The 18,077-nt window shown below is 36.5% G+C and overlaps 1 protein-coding gene and 1 long non-coding RNA gene across 2 annotated transcripts in view; both read right to left on the bottom strand.

Moving 5' to 3' along the window:
- Positions 1 to 555, bottom strand: part of LOC136851213 (uncharacterized) — a 50,039-nt gene extending 49,484 nt beyond the window's left edge. The window contains exon 1 of the long non-coding RNA XR_010856813.1: positions 209 to 555. This is a non-coding gene — a long non-coding RNA (uncharacterized lncRNA). The remainder of the gene's footprint in view (positions 1 to 208) is intronic.
- A 469-nt stretch (positions 556 to 1,024) lies between these two features.
- Positions 1,025 to 18,077, bottom strand: part of LOC136851623 (ADP-ribosylation factor-like protein 4C) — a 31,087-nt gene continuing 14,034 nt past the window's right edge. Inside the window, exons 2-3 of the mRNA XM_067126010.1 lie at positions 1,955 to 2,190; positions 1,025 to 1,284 (exon numbers count right to left, since the gene is read on the bottom strand). Of these exons, the coding sequence (XP_066982111.1) occupies positions 1,111 to 1,284; positions 1,955 to 2,190 (410 nt within the window). The 3' untranslated portion in view covers positions 1,025 to 1,110. The remainder of the gene's footprint in view (positions 1,285 to 1,954; positions 2,191 to 18,077) is intronic.

Below are 18,077 nucleotides of genomic sequence, written 5' to 3'. Positions count from 1 at the left end.
CTAGTTCTACCTAAAATTTAAATATCGAGACATTTTTTTTAGACGGCTCAACGACTGTTTAAAACTTTCAAGAGGTTAAGTAGGCCTATTCTGCAACGAAATAGTGATAGGCCAAGGAACCTCGAAGGCACGATTGCAGCCTAACAGACAATATAGGCCTAGGGTCAGGATTATGGTCTCAAATACAGAAACGAGTATCTCAACTAACCTAACATGTAACGATGTGTTCGTATGACGTGAATCATTTTCGAAGTTTTCTTGCATCTGGAGTTCCTTCTTGTGCTATTTTTAACTTCTTGGTGAATTGATTGATGCCATTTGGATAGATGTAAACAAGCTTGAGCTCCTTCATCATTTGCTGATAAAATTTGTCTTGAATCGACGACCTTCATTTTGTGAAGCTTTATTTACTTTATTTCTTGAAATCTGCAATTTAATTGCCTCACTTTGGACTGAAATTACCGAATTCTAAATGAATTGTAGTATGTTAAGTTTCCAAGAAAAATATAACCATCGGAGTGACGAGAGTATAAGCGACAGAGGGTTGCCTTGTTTTGTGACGTCATATTCATAATTGTGACACTACTTTTAAGGAGTAAATAACACAGTTAAAAGGAACTGAATTAACATAACGAAAAAATGTAAAATGAATAAATGTCTAAAAGATATGAATGTAAATTTCTCGCAAAACGAGCTTTTAACCCAATGTCGGATTGTGATGTTTATTCCAAAGAGAACGCCACATTGATGAAATATTATCCGGTATTCGAATCAGGCACACTCGTTTGACCCATGGATATTCGATGGATATAACCCAAATGAATCAAACCTAGAATGCAAAAAACACTTTCACTTAAACGGGTTATGTTGCTTAATAATAATGATTAAGTTGAAATCTAAATATAATAATCCACTCATACATGTCTCCCTTACTGACAGTCTTTTATGAACTTTCACAGGTAAGACTGCAGTATCTGGAGCACTGGGAATCTCGACGCACATCAAGGAATATCAAACAAAACGGTGCAAAATAAGGATTCCATTCAAATGGTGTATTTTATTATAAACACGTTACATTTAGTCTACCTTAAAGCTAACGCCATTTCCCAGTTACCGCTTCTTGCTGCTTTTGCTGTTGCTCCTGCTGATCTTCTTCTTCTTGCATATCATCTCGTAAAGGGATTCTAGGCCGTCTTCCAGTCCGTCTCCAATAATTGCACACGATGGCTGTACGTGGAAGAGCTGGGACGGGCCCAAATCCTTCAGGCCTAGTGTCTTTTCAACCTGCAATCAATGAATAAATAAATAGATAGTTATACCTAAAGGGGTCGATCTACAGACTACTGTTAACAATTTCAGACAAAGACACGGGTGTAAACATACATGCAACTGAAAGCAAACGGTAAAATCTCCTTCCAAAGGAAAGGTATAAACTTCCCCATGTCCTGAAACTTAATATCTTGTTCAAAGAAGATTGTAACTAGCATTCAAATACGCTATAACAATTACAAGGAATCTTGACAACTACACGGGTTTAAATGAGAGTACTAGGCAGCGAGCATGTCTTTGTCAAGGCTATTCCACAGTGACCAAAAGAACTCGCACTAATAAATATACGGTAATTATTAATGTTGTTATTTTTTATTAATATTATTATAAATCTAGTTAAAACCTTTGTTGCTGAAAAGGCCTATTTCCTTTTGTAAACTGGGAATAAAACTATGAGAGATGTGGTTTCGGTGATTAGTCAAATCAACTGAGGGGTTACCTAGTGGATTTATTCACCTAGCTCAACAAAATCTGGTCATCCATTCTGGAAATATTGTCAGAAAATGCAGGGAAGCAGAAAAAATATTTAACGTCCCCAAAATGTCATTGGGGGAGGCAATCATATCATTTGCTACTTAATCCAATTCTGATACTCGGATTTTGAGAAAAAATTGCAGGCACTTACTGTTGCAGCATCCTTTGCCCCAGGCAAATCTTGTTTGTTTGCGAGGACAAGAATGGGAACGTGGTGGTTTTCGGGAGCTCTTATGGTCCTCATGAGCTCCATTTTGGCTTCATCCATCCTTTCGGAATCCGTGGCGTCAACTACAAAGACGATGCCATCCGTGCATCGCGTATATGAGCGCCAAAGTGGGCGTAACTTTTCCTGACCTCCGACATCCCACACGAGGAAACTAGTACCTACAAAAAAGCATCAAGGTTTTGAGTTCGTGAGTACTAGTAAAAAGAATTATTTATAATAGTGAAAATACTCAATGGAAAAATAAGATTTAAAAGATTTTACAATGTTTATAGTAAAAAATTAAAAAGATGGGAGTGTTGAGACCATACTCTCAACTCCCAGGAGCCGGGAACTGAGCAGGCTTCTCGACTCTATGATACAACTTCATAAGACAATGGTGGATGTCATAGCTCTAATAATACCACTAATAATAATAAATACAATCCGACATGTATAGATTATTCATTACCCAATTCAGCAGATAAACGCATCAAATGATCGAAAGAACGGGCAGTCGTAGAAAAGGCTAGCAATTTCGCCACAATTAAGATGATTTTGCTTGTAAAATACGCTCACTTTAATAACAGTTAATTTTTTGATATGGATAAAAAGACGCTAAATGATCAACTGCCGAAAGCGTCTACGTGGAACTTAATATAAATTCACATACAAAAGATGATAATGAAGATGATGATGATAACAAAATCGTTTCATTATAACTGTGACATTAAGTAGATATCAAATTTCGAGAATGAGGACTTTAATGGGGAATTTGACAAATTTATAAGTGTAAAATATGTTATTATACAGAACCTATAGTCGATATATAATAAAAATTAATTTATGTATTGGTTGTTGTATATATATATAAACTTTAGAGGAAATGTCATATATATATATATAAAATCAAAATTAATTTATATGAGTTTTATTTTTATTTTCCTTATTCATATAATTAGTTATGAAAAAACGTATACCACTTACAGACCACTGAGCTGATCGGTCTGAAAATCAAATAGTTGAGAACCACATTATAGAAAGAGAAATAAATTTTCTAACTTTTCATCAGAGATTGAGAGCCCAGAATGAAAGTCAGAAGAGAGAGAGAGAGAGAGAGAGAGAGAGAGAGAGAGAGAGAGAGAGAGAGAGTAACGGCTGCACGAAACCTGAACACTAGAGCTCAGGTTAGTATTCTGCAGATCCTCAGTTGATTGTCATAAAAATTATTGTAAATGATCAGTTTTTGTAACCTTCTATATGGGAAACCTAACCTTTTCAAGAAGTGTGCTCGAACCATGCAAAGAATCAGTTGCACAAATGGTGGGAAAGTAACAAGTTTGCATGGCGCTTTCCCACTGTAATTCGTTGCCTTTCGCCCAGTCTCCCTCTCACTCTGCTGGGAACACCGAACAGCGCCTGCCTCCTTTCCCATCTCTAGAGGTCTCCCTCAGGATTTTGTAATGTCTCACTTTTTTTCTCTATCAGTAACATCCTCCAGTCCATCTCTTCACCCATTCATTCTGTTACTGCTTCAACCCTACTCTTCCCCAACCCAAGTTAAGGGGATATAATTCTTGTCTATGGACGATAGTTCGAATAAGCTGCACCAGGTGCCAAGATTTCTGAAGTCATTAATTTAGCCTCGTGAAAGGTAGTCATTGATTAAACCCGCCATAAATTAGCACAGACCCATTCACTATGAAGGCCCATAAGCGGTGGCAAGGAAAAGTGTGAAAGAGGCGTAGTGTGGACCTTTGTATTCTTGCAACCAGTTTAGATTCTGTAAGCAAAATTCCGCGTTTCTTAAACTGAGTGCTTCGGGTACAGATTTAAAAAAATGTCTAAAACGAGAATGATAGTTCGTCAAAAATAAAGATAGAATGTAGAGTCCAGTATCAGCATACATTGTTCTTTGTCAGTTATCCGTCGCATTTTAACAATAATGTATCTTGGGCCCATGCTAAAAAAATCAGCAGCTTCACTGAAAATAATAAACATCGTTCGATGACCTAAATTTAGTATGTTCTCAAACTGTTCTGAGATATCCACCAATTTTCATTGACCATTCACCGGCCAGTATTATTAAGGCTCTATTTGTTCGGCACAGGTGTGAGCGAAACAGGGTCGCCATGGATAAAAAAAAAACCAGCCCTAACGCAGAGAGAGAGAGAGAGAGAGAGAGAGAGAGAGAGAGAGAGAGAGAGAGAGAGAGAGAGAGAGAGAGAGAGAGAGTTACGAGGAAGCAAAACATATATCAAATGACAAAATGTCTCATTTACAGTTTTTTGAAAACTGGCCTATTTATTTGTTTACCAGGGTACAGAAATTATGACAGGCTTAACCATCATTTTTATGGATAAACTGAGAGACGGCTACATCGAGAGAAAACTAGAAATAAAAACAAGTTGGTTATATATTTTTTACTTTATATACATGCATGAATTTTGTGTCAGCACCAATACAGAGTATTAGCTTTCACTAGAAGTACTTTGTTATGGAATGGATGCTCTGTCGAAATTCATTTCAGTTTTTTACGCCTCTTTCTTCAGGACTTTTAGAACAAGACCATGACTGGTCAATCACACTAGCATTTTTGGCTCCAACGAGTATATCAGTTTCCAGTCATTTTAAAAGGAACGGAAGCAAAAACGGCGATCTTCCATACAAGAGGAAAGAATATAGACCTAGTTTATGTTTTAGGACAAGGCTTAACGATGTAGATAAGCAATGACTTAGAAACTTCCTTCGTGTTTCATCTTCACCCTTATTCTCTCCCTTTTTTATAAAATTGCTCTAGTTTTACTTTGGTCCGGGCTAGAAAAGGACATTAGATTGCCCATCCCTTTATCTGCTAAGAATAAATGTTGTGTAATTTACGGAGGTGATTGGAAGGATACAATCGATTAAAGTGTTATATCAATATAATCGATGAAATTAATAGGTTTCACATCACCAGATCCAATGATGACTTTTCTTTATTAGCTCTTTAATAGCGCTTAATATCTACGATTTATTACGTTAACGACGCCAGAATTTTTACAGTTCTGAAAGAGTGATTTTTGTTGCCAAAGTCGTTCTCATGATGGGAGTGGCCAATACCATGGTAAGCGGTAGACTAACATCGCCTTTTGAAAAATTCATTCGTTAATATACGAGTGACTCGATACCAAGAGGAAGAAATAAGCCCTCGATCCGCCGGTGGGGCAAAGATGGCAAGAGTGACGTTGCTAGGGTGTTCGCTTTATTTTATGTGGTAGGGTTAAAATTAAAATATCAGATTTTGCTTTAACAACTACAGCTATTACTACTATTTCTATTTCTTCACAGAGCACAATCTGAACTCTGAAGAATGTGGAAATTTACCCGTAACATATGTAAAAAATAGGAGAGGAAATAAACTGAAGAAAATTAATGAAAAAAAGTTTACGTGCATGTTAAGAGAAGCATTGCAGGTACCAGAATTGGAGTATGGGCGAGTGAATGTGTGAGTTTAGCGTGGGTTTAGGTAAAAAAAAATATCAGCGTTACCAGTTTAAGAATAAACTTTTTTAAGATGAGAAATGAATTATAACAAAAATTTTTCAAATACCGAGGGGAAAACGTGAAACAGCATTATTTGAAACATGGTATTGTATGACACTAAACAGTTGGCATTTGGTGAGAAGCGTTTTCGTTCTGTGAAAAAGGGGAGGACTGGGAACGAGGAAGCGAAAAACTACGCCCTAATGAAGGTGTGATATCTCTGCAAAAGTTATTTTTAACTCTTTCGTTCTATATCTTCGAGATGTGGAAAGTAGAAAAAAAAATAAAAAGAAAGGGAGAAGTTGTAAAAGACGTCCGTTTTTAGTGTAGAAAAATGACCCGATTACCATTTTTTCTGTGCTAGGGTTAGCTTGAAGTTCCAACACGACCGCCACAAATTCATAAACGGATAAATAACAAACAAGGCCATGGCCCATCCTATGGCTAGCCACAATATGTGATTAGAAGTGACAGAAAGATAAACGTACATACACATAAATGCCAGTGGTTAGGGCATACTTCCCTGTAGGGTAAATAACAGCCGAGAAAAATGACGATAATGGCAAGGCCAAGAGAATTTAGTATATAGTCTCATGAATTATTCAAAGGCACGAGTGGAGGATGCGTTCTCTGTAGACATTACCATTAGAATACGAGAGTTCTCTATGCCTCGCGTTTCGCCGCCCGTTTTTTTTTCTCATGTGGTCTACCCAGCGTCGAGCCTACTCACAAAACGGGTCGATGAATATGCTAATTTAAGCTTTAATAGAATGAAACGGATATTCGTGGCGCAGACGACTCTACAAGCAAATAAAGCTTCGAAGAACAGTAAGAGTGTTTTATCCAGAATTATTGGAACGGATATGCGGACTCTAGTATTCAGAAAATACACGGCAGAACTGTGTTCAAATTCTGAAACAAACGAGAATGAGATTTTCCTCTTTCAACTTTTAAAGTGACCAACGATCTAACGTATTATATATCAAAGATTCGAGTGGTTTGGACTCTTATTATTTCTGTATCTTTATCTTTCTTGAAAGTATGTTTGAGGAAATGTTGCCTTTTGGCGAAGCAGGTAAGTGGTGAGGCGAAGGAGCAGGAGCAGGAAAAGTTAAACCAGCAAGCCAGCCAACCACCTTTCAGCCTTTCATGAAACTACCTACGGCACCAATGGCAAGACTAATAGATAATGAATAGTATTCTGATTTATTACGTCGCGCCCTTCACCGGGGAGATCGCCCTTTTGGGATGCTGTTAAATCCTGTTTCAGTGAATTTTGCTACAATGATCTTTTTTTATGAATTTATTTTGCTGTTGAGACTTTCGATTTTCGCTGCTATGGTTTACTTTTTAAGAGAGGTCTACCTCCATCATGATTTTCCTTAATTTCACTGCCACGATGTCCCTTTCTCTTGTCGAGATCTCTTTTCTGTCAAGAGATTACCCTTTTGTTCCAAGCAACTCCATTTCTCCTTGTGAAATTGTTCGTTTTCTTTTGCGAGTCATTGCTCTTTCCCGACGGATCTACGAGGCTTCAGTGAATCATATAGTATTAACATTTACCTGGCTGAAATATCTCCTCGAGTTATATATATATATATATATATATATATATATATATATATATATATATATATATATATATATATATATATATATATATATACTTATATATATATATATATATATATATATATATATATATATATATATATATATATATGTATGTATATATATATATATATTTTTTTTTTTTTATAGAAATTATATATATATATATATACTGTATATATATATATATATTTTTTTTAAGAAATTACGCGTTCACTGATAGAATTTTTTCTGTTTTCCAAAGATCTTTTAATATTTTCAAAAGCGATATTTTACATCTCTGTTATTTTCGTATCGGCTTTTATGATCTTTCTTTCCACCGGAAATAGTTTTCACTGCCGAATTTGTTGATGAGGACTAACTATCATTTTACTGCCTATGCTTTTTATCAGGTCCTGCCTTCTTTCAATACGGAAGTCTAATAAGATTAAAATTAAAGGAAACAGTGAAAAGCAACTGCAAGCGACCCAACAAGAATTCTTTCAGCGAAAGAAATATCCTCATAAAATCTACTGATCATTGACACAGAATGCTAAAAGAGTATAATGAATCACTTTCAATGATAAAAGAATTAAAGAGCGACCGCTTGGGAAGTCAAGAATTTTTAGTTGTTAAATAATGCTATCAAAATAAACTGAAATTTCGGAGTTGACGTATTGTTCCGTTGCAATGATCATAGTTATTTTCGTTTCCAAACCGCTCCTCTATTAAGAACTAAAGTTGCATGCTTAATCTGCCATTTAGACCTAGTGTTGTAATTTAGGCCTAAATCTTATCATTCATGACAAACCAACATGAATGCATTAAACAAATCGTAAACCAGGAAGCTTATTTGCTGGTCCCCATACGAAAGAACAGTAATTTTTTCACTCAGTTTTCTTAAAAAACTTCTTGAAGAATCTGGTGGGGTCGTTAGATGGAAAATTAGGTAGTGTCATACGCCAGACCTCGACCTACACCCATCCCACCACCCTAGCGTCTCCACACACGCGCACGCTCACGCAACTCTTTCTCTCGCTATCTTTGTTACTTCTCCGGACGAAAACCATCAGGTTTTTCTTAAAGCGACATCTTGAGTGTTTTCTTCTCAACCAGTAAATGGATTCATATGGAAGTTTGTTTACAACTAAATATGACAGGAAATAAAAGATCTCTCCATGCATTGAGATTTCATTTCCTTGTGTTCTTTTCCCTTCGACAATTCCAGCATTGCTTCAGTTGCCTTCCGTGTCCCGCTTTCTCAGTGATTTGCTTCTTTTAACTTACGATTGCTTGCAAAATTTTCTCCTACAGCCCTTGCAGTAAATGATTTCCAGTCATCTGTCACCAAGACTAAGATTCTTATTCCGTCTTCATTATTACAGTTATTTTGATATTAACTTTCACTCTTACAACACGTGGAATTTAATACCTGTCTCCTCACAGCTCTTCTTTATCACAGATCAACACAGTATCATAGGGATGCTTCGTGGTCTTCATTAGGCCCATTTGCCGCAAAAAGGCCTTTCTCTTTACTTTCTAACTTCTCACGCAGTTGTTTCACAACACACCAAGTCCACACTACCTCACCCTTGCCTAATCTATAGCGCTTTTCTCCTGTAAATTTACTCGCCATCTGTCGCGGTTTCTTGAACAAAACGAATCCGTACACCATCCGAGATACGGAGATGGATTTTATCCCCAAAATACTTGAACACTCCTGGTTTTTCTTTTGAGTAAAGGCACTCACGTCTTCCATCTACTTTTGAAAACTCTTACCTGGTTTTTCTTTTGAGTAAAGACAATCACTTCTTTCATCTACTCTTGAAAACTCATACCTGGTTTTTCTTTTGAGTAAAGACAATCACTTCTTTCATCTACTTTTGAAAACTCTTACCTGGTTTTTCTTTTTAAAGACAAAAGAAAATCTTACCTGGTTTTTCTTTTGAGTAAAGGCAATCACTTCTTTCATCTACTCTTGAAAACTCTTACCTGGTTTCTCTTTTGAGTAAAGACAATCACTTTTCATCTACTTGAAAACTCTTACCTGGTTTTTCTTTTGAGTAAAGACAATCACTTCTTTCATCTACTCTTGAAAACTCTTACCTGGTTTTTCTTTTGAGTAAAGACAATCACTTCTTTCATCTACTCTTGAAAACTCTTACCTGGTTTTTCTTTTGAGTAAAGGCAATCACTTCTTTCATCTACTCTTGAAAACTCTTACCTGGTTTTTCTTTTGAGTAAAGACAATCACTTCTTTCATCTACTCTTGAAAACTCTTACCTGGTTTTTCTTTGAGTAAAGACAATCACTTCTTTCATCTACTCTTGAAAACTCTTACCTGGTTTTTCTTTTGAGTAAAGGCAATCACTTCTTTCATCTACTCTTGAAAACTCTTACCTGGTTTTTTTTGAGTAAAGACAATCACTTCTTTCATCTACTCTTGAAAACTCTTACCTGGTTTTTCTTTTGAGTAAAGACAATCACTTCTTTCATCTTCTTGAAAATCTACCTGGTTTTCTTTTGAGTAAAGACAATCACTTCTTTCATCTACTCTTGAAAACTCTTACCTGGTTTTTCTTTTGAGTAAAGACAATCACTTCTTTCATCTACTCTTGAAAACTCTTACCTGGTTTTTCTTTTGAGTAAAGACAATCACTTCTTTCATCTACTCTTGAAAACTCTTACCTGGTTTTTCTTTTGAGTAAAGACAATCACTTCTTTCATCTACTCTTGAAAACTTTACCTGGTTTTTCTTTTGAGTAAAGACAATCACTTCTTTCATCTATTCTTGAAAACTCTTACCTGGTTTTTCTTTTGAGTAAAGACAATCACTTTTTCATCAACTCTTGAAAACTCTTACCTGGTTTTTCTTTTTAAAGGCAATCACTTCTTTCAATCTTTGAAAACTCTTACCTGGTTTTTGTTTTATGTAAAGGCAATCACAATCACTTCTCTTACCTGGTTTTTCTTTTGCGTAAAGGCAAGCAATCACTTCTCATCTACGCCTTAAAACTCTTTCCTCAAGCAGACATATTTTACGAAACTCACCGTAAGTTACTCTCTAGTCCCCTTTATGCAGCATTTTACTCATAATCTCACAATCTCCTCATAAACATTTATCATCTTCAGCAGCTACTCCCAAACCCAGTTTGATTTATGATGACCCAATAAATTTTGTCATCGCTCAGCTAAGTCTCCCTTAACTTCTACATTAGTCCTTTATTTAAATAAAACGACAAGGAACTGCCTTCTGTTTTTGACGATGTGTCTTCGTTTGCATATTTCATCCCAAGATCGGTTTTCCGATGATTTCGCTTTTCCTGTACTCAGGACTTGCCAGTATAACTTCTGACCAAATGCCTGAAATTTTGATGTTATTGGTTTTCATCTCGTTCTCTCTTGCTTTATCCTTAACTTTCTTCTTGCAATTGCTTTCAAATCACCTTCATTAAATTCTTAATTGCACACAAACACACACACGCATATATATATATATATATATATATATATATATATATATATATATATATATATATATATATATATATGTCTATATATATATATATATATATATATATATATATATATATATATATATATATATATATATATATATATATATATATATATAATCATCATTGCCTTCGATACACTGCGTGACGCAAAGCACCCTGTGAAATTCTGCCACTCTTGTCCTTCCCCGTTCTTTATCTTCCACAAATCTCCACACTGCCTCCATACAACTATATGTATATATACATTTAAAATGAATACACAAATATATATATATATATATATATATATATATATATATATATATATATATAAAAGTAAATTTACAACCCCTTACAAAATGTTGTGAAAGAAGTTTTAAGCGATGTTCATTTAAACAGAGATCATAAACTTATCCCGACAGAAGAAGAAACCATATTACGCTGTAAGAGAAAATAAACTACTTTGGCCACTGTAAGGGAAGATCTGCATTAGCCATAACGAGAAATAAGAACTTTTGCAAAGTTCACAAGAAATCTAAGCAGAACTCGGAGTTAATGAGTTCTCTTGCAGTCAGTCCCTAGGACCATGTACTTTGCAAATGACTATGAGGTGTATCCTAATAACTCCTTGGAATTGATAATATCATCGATGTTGCCTAAGCATCATGTCAGTTTCAAGTTTTTATTTATCCAAGAGGATAAGTAAAATGTATCCAGGTCTCCCTTGTTTTTAAATACTTCCACTACAAAACACCCGACTCATCCATACCATATGAAATGTAAAGAGGATACCGATGTTTAAATCTCTTCGTTTCACCCTTTTATTTCCAATTTGTTTTCGAACGAAAAGGTGAAAACTGATGAAAGAATTCATGCCATATTTTGCATGCATTATGTTCCACAGAAAAATAGTGCTGTTGCATTTTGAGCAAGATCGTTTTACTTCTCCGTTTCTTGTTATGGTCACTGATATGCACGCATAGAAACCGACAGATTCCTGCAATTTATTTAATAAAACTTGAACGACACAGAATGATCATATCTTTTCATTCGCAAAAGAAAAGGCAAATAACGCAGGGTAGCTATAATAATCGCCTTGGAAGAGTATTACAGTCTCTGAATGCCATTTCTAACTGCAACTGTAATTCTGACGATGGGGCTGTAAATACCGTGCCCTCTGCTACTTTGGAACTTTCACACCACGTAGAGCGACGGAGGTGCAATTATTTGATGCCCGGCTTCCGACCAAAACAACGAAGTGATTGTCATGTGGTTGAAAGGAAGATGCAGGTGTGTTTTCTATCGATCTGGTGCATGTGACCACGGGATTTCATCCATACTCAAAAAGTTGAGTATATCTTAGTTTTAAGCTCTTCCCAGACTACTGAGGCTGAGTTAACACTACGGCCGGCTAGAGGAATTTATTTTGGATAGAAATTCATTTCTCGAAGGAGGTCCCGTTTAGATTTATTTTACCTGGACTAAGAACCAACTGGTTACCTAGCAACGGGACCTACAGCTTATTGTGGAATCCGAACCACATTATGACGAGAAATGAATTTCTGTCACCAGAAATAAATTCCTCTAATTCTTCATTGGCCGGTCGGAGAGTCGAACGCTGGGCCAACAGCGTGCTAGCCGAGAGCTCTACCCACCCCTCCAATGAAGAACTCATCCATACTCAGCATAGTAATTTCTTTACCTTCGCCGTAGCTGAGCGGTCGAAGTTCTGGAAGTATTTTGCTTCCCGAGACGAGTTCGAAATTCGGGCTTTCAAAACATTTCTGCAGGAATTTTATATAACGATATTGGGAAATCGAGAAGGCATGCGTTTATTGAAGAGCCGCTGCATTTCTATGCATGCTCACACCCTATATATATATATATATATATATATATATATATATATATATATATATATATATATATATATATATATATATATATATAATATATATATATATATATATATATACATATATATATATATATCCATATCTATGTATAATATATAAATGTATACATATATATAATACGAATACTACACCTGTTCTCTACAAAAAGAAGACAATCCACCATTACTGTGGTCTTCTGAGCTAAGCTAACTTAGCAAGAGTATTTGTCAAAAGAAAATTAATTTATCCAAACCACGCTCTCTCTGGCATATGTTCTTCACAAACCACTTGCGGAATCATGAAGTAAATATCTCATAAATGGTTTCGCCGCAGCGGTGCGTGGATTACCTTGTCGAGGCCCTCCCGTTTTGGTGGTAATGTTTGACAGCAATGAATACTCACGTTCAGCGTTTTTTTTCCTACCTCCACCCTAGGGTGACAGTGATCAACAACTACAGTAGGTCAATCAACAAAAGCAAACTGAATTTTAGCGATCGTACCTAATCGTCGCTCGTCGTCTGGTTTGATCATCGAACACAGGTTCCTCAGTTTATGAGCTAAGCGCCTACCCCTACTCTGCGAGGCCAGAGAGGGAGACAAAATGCGAATCTTTTATCCAGTCATTGTTGGAAGATTGGTCTCCTGTCTTGCATCTTGCAGCTTTGAAGAGGCAAATATATATATATAGTGGTTTCTTTATTTTAACATTCATATATATTTATGCTGCCTGAGCATTTTCATAAGCTTTTCATATGGAACCATATGAAATCGCATTCAATACCTGTGACTCTGGAGTAAGTGCATTCTACTCCACTGAACGCCAACATCTTTGGAAAAGCCGTGGGGTCACACTACCCACTAGCCAACCCGGAGGTTGGTGGTTGTTTTGATCAAACTTCCGAGTTTCAGCACTTTTGGTCCGTCAGTGGGGCAATTGTTAAAGGGTTCCAGATGCCTGGTTCAAACTGGGTTTGTGTTATGAACCGAGGCGTCTGTGCTTAAAACATCTCATCCCTTTAATTACTAAATCAACGCAACTGTTAACAATGACTGGTTTATGACAGTTTAATTTAATCTTTGGGTTATTTCTCAGTCGTTAGTTTGTTAAGCACATACTAATTGTTTATTCATTTGCTTTTATGCATTTACTATCTCCATTTCCATTTGTTTACTTCATTGCGTTTTTGCACATACCACAATATGGCCATCTTATCCTGAGGAAGACTGTTAATGGTTGTACTGGCTTTGTCGAATGCGTGAACATTTTAGATTACAACAGTTGTTAGTATGATCATACCACGAATCATTAGACCTTTTCCGCGAAGATAAAATAGATAGGCGAATGTGCGAAAGGTGTTCCTGATAGGAGAGAATATTCAAAATAGCCTCTCACGATTAGGGATGAATGCCATAGTTTCGATAACAGTTTGAAATTTTCTAAAAGTTTCCCAGCTGGCAGTTCCTTTTTGAAATGGGAGACAAATTCCCATACTTTCGAGTAAGACACTGCTTTTAATATGAAGTGACTGACTGTTTGGTTTCGTACGTAACAAGTAAAAAATGCCCCGAAGTTTCTTCAACGGAATCGAGTTTTCTGTACAGCGTATAATGCTGTATGAAACTCTGAGCCACGGCCAATAAAACTCTCAGCCGCGGCCCATGAAACTTTCAGCCACGGCCGATGGTGGTCTGTGATGGTACCTATAGCAGTGCCAAACGCACAATCATGACTAACTTTAACCTTAAATAAAATAAAACCTACTGAGGCTAGAGGGTTGCAATTTGGTATGTTTGATGATTGGAGAGTGGATGATCAACATACAAATTTGCAGCCCTCTAGCCTCAGTAATTTTTAAGATCTGAGGGTGGACAGAAAAAGACGGACAGACGAATAGCCATCTCAGCAGTTTTCTTTTACGGCAAAGTGATTGAAGAAGAGAAGGCAGTCAGGTATTGACGTTTAAAAGAAGCTGGAAAGATAAAAGCAAGGCAAATACACTAACAATTAGGAACGTTAGGGTTCAAGGGATATTAGGCTACTTACGGTGAATTCAAAAGAGGCATAAAAATTCGGATTCAGTGCAAATGACTGTAGCCTACTGTACCTTCCATAGATGAAGTAGACCCGAGTTCATATTCCTTCCCTTGTTGATTCATACAATACTGTGGAATTAAGCTCTTTCTTAGTATTTACAATTTTTCATCCAAAATAAATGAATCTCTTCTCTCAATAACGAGAGGAAGATAACTCCATCCATGCAATCTTCTTTCGAATAAAATCGAACTTTATTCGTAACACAAAAATGCAGTCATGCCTGAGTAGTTAAACTTTGAGGTTGTGATGTCTTCTTAGTTATATCATACACATACTGTATTTGCTATGTAATTTTGTATATAGTGTATATAATGTCCATGTACACAAACTCTACATACGCATCTCATTTTACTCTCAAAGGTAAATCAATCTGAATGGATGCAATTATCAACATTGCTGACAGTCAGGAAGTAGATAGCAAATACGTGTCAAGCATTCTATTGGCTGGTATAGTGGTTAGTGTCGTGGCGTGCCACTCAGATGTCGCGAGTTCGCGTCTGTCCCCCAAGGCGATGAAAAATCACTGGCTCCGTATTCATGATCAGTTACTGCTGCAGTGTGGGGTCTGCGGCGGGAGGATGAAACCAACATTCTTTGGAAGCTTCAATTTCAAGTCAATAGCCCCTGTGTGCTTGTTCCATGTGAATAATCTACTGAAATAATAATAATATTTCAATGATGTTACCTGTGTGGTGAAATGTCTTTCTTTTAAGCTCAAAACTTCTTTGACGGCAGTCTTTGAAAGTATAGAGTTCGTCCACCAACATACCCATTTGAATTTCTACCCAGTATATCAGTCTTATTTCTTTGTGTGTGTGTGTGTGCGCGCGCGTGTGTGTGTGAGTGTGTGTGTGTGTGCGCCCGCTTTTGTGCGTGTTAATCGAAGTACTTTCAGGAGTCAAGAGCATATTTCTTTACGGAATTTTTCCTGATCACCACATCTTCAGGTTAAGGAGATATAAAGATTGATTTTAACACCTATAAAACGCAAAGATATAAGTATTTTATTAACCGCTTGTCTTTTTAGTCTATTAACACGGGAGAAAGGCGGGGGAGGGGTAAAACAGGTCATACAAAGCACTGAAATTCCGAAGAAATGATATTTATTATCAGAATTTCAGAGAGGATGCTGTCATACCCTGCAACAAGACAGCATCAGAATAAGCTTCAAAATCAGTAGACGTAATGTGTAAAAATATCGCTATTTGAATTACCGAGAAAAAATATAGCAGTTCCTAACTTCCCCTCAGGCAGAATTACAGGAATAATGTTGCAACATCATTAAACTTTAAAGACCGCAGAGACTGAGGTTACCATCGCTCTTCAACCGGTCATTAACAAATAATACTTCTTAATTCACACTTAGAGTAATAACTACTCGATATAACCATGGTGTCATTATCAAACATAAAATCTGTGGAAAGGAGGTCAAACCCTAAACTAAAAGTGCTCTTTACACTGAGAAACGTTGGGCAACGAACACCCTCGCGAGAAGTTTAACTTTCGTATAAAATGACTGGCTCTTACAATCTGGTGGTGGTGATGATGATGCTCGTTGCTAATACCAATGAATTAAACTAATTTGATAATTAATATCAGCTAGTTTGGTGTGTTGTAACATAAAGGTCTGTAATGTAGATTGCCACAGATCAAGGAATTTATATCTTCAAGTGCTTTCATCGGCAAATGGGACCTTCATGACACTCCTAAGTATTCTTATTGTCTGAAGTGAAAGACATGTTATGCGTTGACATGTGAACCTAATATGAACATATCCAAAACGGATTTATTTAATTAAAAAAACAGGTTCCCGTCAGAGGGGAGGCTTCAGGAAAAGACGGAGGGCAATTGCTGCCGGACTCCTTTCTCTGCGAAGAGCTCAGTCGTCACCAGAGCTTCGCCTTTCTTTATCTGTCTTCAACAACCACGGAGTAGAATAGAATAGGATATGGAATTTAGACCGCATGCCAAGAGCTGGGAACTATGAGGTCATTCAGCACTGAAACAGAAATTGGCAGTAAGAAGGTTTGAAAAGTATAACAGGAGGAATACCTCGTAATTGCACTATGAAACAACTGTTAGAGAGGCTGGATAGTCAGATGGAAGAAAGAGAGTATGAACAGAGGTACAGTAAAAGGAATGAAAGAGGTTGCAGCTAGGGGCCGAAGGGACGCTGCAAAGACCCTTAAGCAATGTCTACAGTGCACCACGTAAGGTGCACTAACGGCACTACCCCCTATTATGGGGATAACCAGAGAGTAGTTAGCTCTTTGTTGGGTGAGTCGGTAGAGCTGCGGACTGTCACTCGATGGGCCGGAGTTCAATTCCCCGGCCGGCTGATGAAGAGTTAGAGGAATTTATTTCTGGTGATAGAAATTCATTTCTCGCTATAATGTGGTTTGGATTCCACAATAAGCTGTAGGTCCCATTGCTAAGTAACCAATTGGTTCTTAGCCACGTAAAATAAGTCTAATCCTTCGGGCCAGCCCTAGGAGAGCTGTTAATCAGCTCAGTGGTCTGGAAAAACTAAGGTATACTTATTTTTCTTTCAGAGAGTAGCTTAGGAATCCCGTCATGTACTCAGCATTAGACGTCTATCTAAAGGCCTCTTTTTCAAGGGTGTTTAGAGTCTACCCCTCTACTTTTGTACTCTGGTCTAGTCATTACTTGGATGGGTGATCAACAAGTAAAGAGACTTCTCAAAATACCAGATGAAAACCGTTACCTCATATTCTGGGGTCACCCATCAATGGGTACAAGGCGCACTGATGAACATTTTATGCATATATACATATGTGAATGCTTAGAAATAGTAGGGTAAACAACTGGGAAAGTCGGATGTTTGGAAAATCCCACATACATTGTATGTACATACATACATACATACACACACACACACATATATATATATATATATATATATATATATATATATATATATATATATATATATATATATATATATATATATACATATATATACACACACACACACATATATATATATATATATATATATATATATATATATATAATATAATATTATATAATAGCATATATATATATATAATTTATATATATATGTGTGTATTTATAGATGTAAACGTGTGTACAAACGTACGTTCTCACACGGTTGTCTGCTAAGGAATGCATGTATGACGTCGTGTTATTTCTTTCGTTAAATGCGTGTAATTTTCAACCTGAGTCACGCAATATCCATAAGTTCCTCACCGACATCGACAAACGACACACGAATTGCACCACAAATCCAGCAACGAAGAAGCATTGCGGAAGACACGTAAACTAAATAGAAAAAAAAAAGACGTGACCGAGATTCTTCTTGGCAGAATGTATCTTTTTCTCTTTTTCTTAATCTAGAAATGATTAATTCTGAAATATGTTGCCGCGTATTACCTATATCAAGTTGATAGTTGAAATCTTCTTTTTGATTTCTTATATTTCTTCTC

This window comes from Macrobrachium rosenbergii, chromosome 23 (genome assembly GCF_040412425.1).
Source record: "Macrobrachium rosenbergii isolate ZJJX-2024 chromosome 23, ASM4041242v1, whole genome shotgun sequence".
Lineage (NCBI taxonomy): Eukaryota > Metazoa > Arthropoda > Malacostraca > Decapoda > Palaemonidae > Macrobrachium > Macrobrachium rosenbergii.
The sequence above is the reverse complement of the archived record's forward strand: the minus strand, read 5'-3'. Positions and strand labels throughout refer to the sequence as shown.